The sequence below is a fragment of the Dipodomys ordii genome, unplaced genomic scaffold, assembly GCF_000151885.1.
Source record: "Dipodomys ordii isolate 6190 unplaced genomic scaffold, Dord_2.0 Scaffold3, whole genome shotgun sequence".
NCBI lineage: Eukaryota > Metazoa > Chordata > Mammalia > Rodentia > Heteromyidae > Dipodomys > Dipodomys ordii.
The window spans coordinates 777,234-780,805 of record NW_012267219.1 but is presented as its reverse complement, the minus strand read 5'-3'; the positions used below and the strand labels follow the sequence as shown (position 1 = coordinate 780,805).

At 37.6% G+C, this 3,572-nt stretch overlaps 1 protein-coding gene across 1 annotated transcript; it reads right to left on the bottom strand.

Moving 5' to 3' along the window:
- Positions 1-2,182: 2,182 nt before the first annotated feature.
- LOC105988589 (olfactory receptor 6C2-like) lies at positions 2,183-3,118 on the bottom strand. Its single transcript, XM_013020259.1, has one exon. The coding sequence runs from the start codon at positions 3,116-3,118 to the stop codon at positions 2,183-2,185; it is 936 nt and encodes a 311-aa protein (XP_012875713.1).
- Positions 3,119-3,572: the final 454 nt, after the last annotated feature.

The following is a 3,572-nucleotide window of genomic DNA, read 5'->3' as shown; positions in this document are numbered from 1 at the left end:
TCCATAAAAAAAGTTGAATGGCACAATTGTTATATGTGATTTTGTTGTACCTGTTGATAGGCCGTACGAGTATCTGGGCATATAAGCAGACACGAAGGAGACTTCTAAGAAGTAGAAATTTTGTAGAAAATAATACATGGCAGTTTTGAATTGTGGATCCATGACGTAAGAGAGATGATTGAGAGGTTTCCAGTCACACTCAGTATGTAGGTGAGACATAGAAAGATGAAAACTACAACCTACAGTTGTGGGTCATCAGTCAGGCCTTGGAGGGAGAAAGTTGTGATCATGTGATTTCTCATCATGGACTCCTGACTTCTACTCAGCCTGCACTGAAAATTCAGATATTAGTGTGGAGTGATAATTACCAGAGCAAAATAACTGAATGTACTATCACATGCATTAAAATATTGTATTTATGCATATTATCAAGTATAGTAGCTGTTTAGGTTTATTTCAACTTTGTGGCCTATATTTTACATATTAATAAAATATTTTTGTGTATTTTTTTGATGGTCCTGGGGCTTGAACTCAGGGCCTGAGCTCTGTCCCTGAGCTTCCTTGAGCTCTAAGCTAACACTCTAACACTTGAGCCACAGTGGCACTTCTGGCTTTTTCTGAGTAATTATTGGTGGTAAGAGTCTCATAGATATTCTTTCCAGCTCTCCCTTCAAACCATGATCCTCAGATCTCAGCCTCATGAGTAGTTAGGCTTACAGGAATGAGCCACCACCACTTTGCTTCCTTTTCTTAAGATATACATGGGCTGGGAAGGTGGCTTAGTGGTAGAGTGCTTGCCTTGCATGCCTGAGGCCTTGGGTTCGATTCCTCAGCACCACATAAGCAAAAAGAAAAAAGCCGGAAGTGGCGCTGTGGCTCAAGTGGTAGAGCGCTAGCCTTGAGCTAAAGAGCTGAGGGACAGTGCCCAAGCCAGAGTTCACGCCCCATGACCCGACTCCCCCACCCAAAAAATTTATACAATATGTCAATAGTGTACATGTGATTAAGACAGGGTCTAAGAAGTGTCCAGTGAGTTTTACTGCTGAATTTTTTACCCCTTGTGCCTCTGTTTCTATGTCTCTTATTATACTCCAAAAGGCATATAAACAAAGAAACGAAAAAAGGAAGAGAAAACAACAGTGGCAATACCAAAGAAACCTCTTGTTTAAATTTTATTGAGGTCATTTTGGTAAATATTATTTTGTATGAGCAGACGCACATAGGTGTTGTGCCTTTATGTTCCTCTCCTAAGAGCATCCTCCTTTGATCACATTATGTGTGAATGCCTACACTCCTGTATGATTTATCATGTCCTTGTATATTTTAGATCTAGTCTCCACATATGAGAGAAATTATTTGCCATTTGTCTCTCTGAGCTTGCCTTACCTCACTTAACATGATTTGTTCTAGGTCCACTCATTTCCCTTCAAATGACATGACATTATTCTTTCTAAAGGTTGTGTTAAATTACATATGTATAGGTACCATATTTTTTGGATCCACTTATCTATTGTATGGCATTTGGGTTCTTTCTACACTTGGCTATTGTGAATATTGCAGCAATGAACATGGATGTGCAAGTATCTTTATGATATCCTGTGGTGTTCTGGGTAGATGCCGAAGAATGTTATGTCTGGGTTTTAGGGAACATACATATTTATTTTTTGAGGAACCTTCATTCCGCCATTGACAGTGGTTGTGCTAGTTTACATTCCTACAAACAGTGCAATAGGGTTCCTTTTCCCCCACATCCCTGACCATATTTTTTGTTATTCAATTCATGATTTCATTCAATCTGTCTTGGGTGAGATGGAATCTCACTAAAATGTGAGGGATGGAATCAGAGATTTATGGGTTTTTGGTTCTATTCTCAGTGCCAGAAGTAGGTTCTGTTATTAAAAATATTCTTCAATAGTGTAATTACTGAAATCAAAATACATGTTGAGTTTATACATGTTTTGTTTCACTTTATTTGTGGTTTTGCCAAGGATTATCCATAGGCAAGGCCATCCTGTTATTTCCTTGAGTATGTGTATTGTGTATTTTTGTTTGTTTGTTTTCTGAGTCATCTTGGAATTGCTAGGAAAGGATGTCGTCAAAATCCAAAGATAAATGCAGAGAAACTAATGATCTTTACACCAAAACTTTATCTAAAGTTATTATTTTACATTGGTGAATTTCCTTAGTTCTTTAACAACAATGAAATTCTTTTGACTGTGTTACTGAAGGCCTGTTTCACCTGCTTGTTTCTCAAGGTGTAAATGAAGGGGTTCAGCATAGGAGCAATGGAGGTGGTAAGGACAACCACACCCTTGTTGACAGCCATTGAATTCTTGGCTGAAGGCTTCACATAGATGAAGATGCAGCTGCCATAGGTGATGGAAATCACAATCATGTGGGAAGAGCAGGTGGAAAAGGCCTTTTTCCTTTGCTTGGCAGAAGGGAATTGTAGAATGGTCTTAATGATGTACATGTAAGATAGAACTACACATAATAGGGTCATGACAAAGGTTAGCACTGCACTGACTATGACTATCTGCTCTATGAGCCATGTTTGTGAGCATGAGATTTTCAGGAGGGGGTATGCATCACAGAAAAAATGGTCAATGACATTAGAGTCACAGAATTCCAAGCTTAGGCCCAGGGTAAATGGCGGGAGTATGATCAACAAGCCAGCTGCCCAGCAACAAAGAACAAGTCTCCTACAGACCCTGCTGTTCATGATACTCACATAATGCAGGGGTTTGCAGATGGCCACATAGCGGTCATAGGACATGGTAGCCAGGAGAAAGAATTCAGTTACACCAAAGAGATCTGTAAAAAATATTTCAGTGATGCAATTGTTATAGGTGATTGTGTTGTCTCCTGTTGATAGGTTGTACAGGTATCTCGGCATACAAGCAGATGTGAATGAGACTTCTAAGAAGGAGAAATTTTGTAGGAAATAGTACATGGCAGTTTTCAGTTGTGGATCCACGATGGTGAGAGAGATGATGGTGAGGTTTCCGGTGACACTCAGCATGTAGGTGAGACCCAGAAAGATGAGGAGCACAGCCTTCAGTTGTGGGTCATCAGTCAGGCCCTGGAGGAGGAACGTTGTGACGGTGTGATTTCTCATCATCCACTCCTGACTGCTACTCAGTCTGCATTGAAAATTCAGATATTTTGGTGGAATAGTAATTAATAGAGCAAGAAAACTATGAAAATATCATCACATGAAGTAAAACATTCTATTATACTTATCAGTTATAGTAGTAGTTTAAGGTTTATAATTCACAGTTATGATTGCAAGGTAGAATTAAAAATTCAAGTATCTATATCATATTCCACAGTTTAAATACATAATGCTACATATTATGGATATTATAACACATTACATGTTAATTATACTATTATTTTTTAACATACTAACATATATATTATATAATACAATACATAATATTACATATTATACTATATGTGTTATGTATTTACTACATAATATGTATGTATTTCATGTATAGATAATATAATATACATATATATATTATTTTGTACAGTACATGTAATTGTGTTTTTTGTTCATTTTTTAT

Excerpts from the sequence above, each read along its gene's own strand:
- LOC105988589 (XM_013020259.1), bottom strand. The coding sequence starts at position 3,118 with ATGAGAAATCACACCGTCACAACGTTCCTCCTCCAGGGCCTGACTGAT.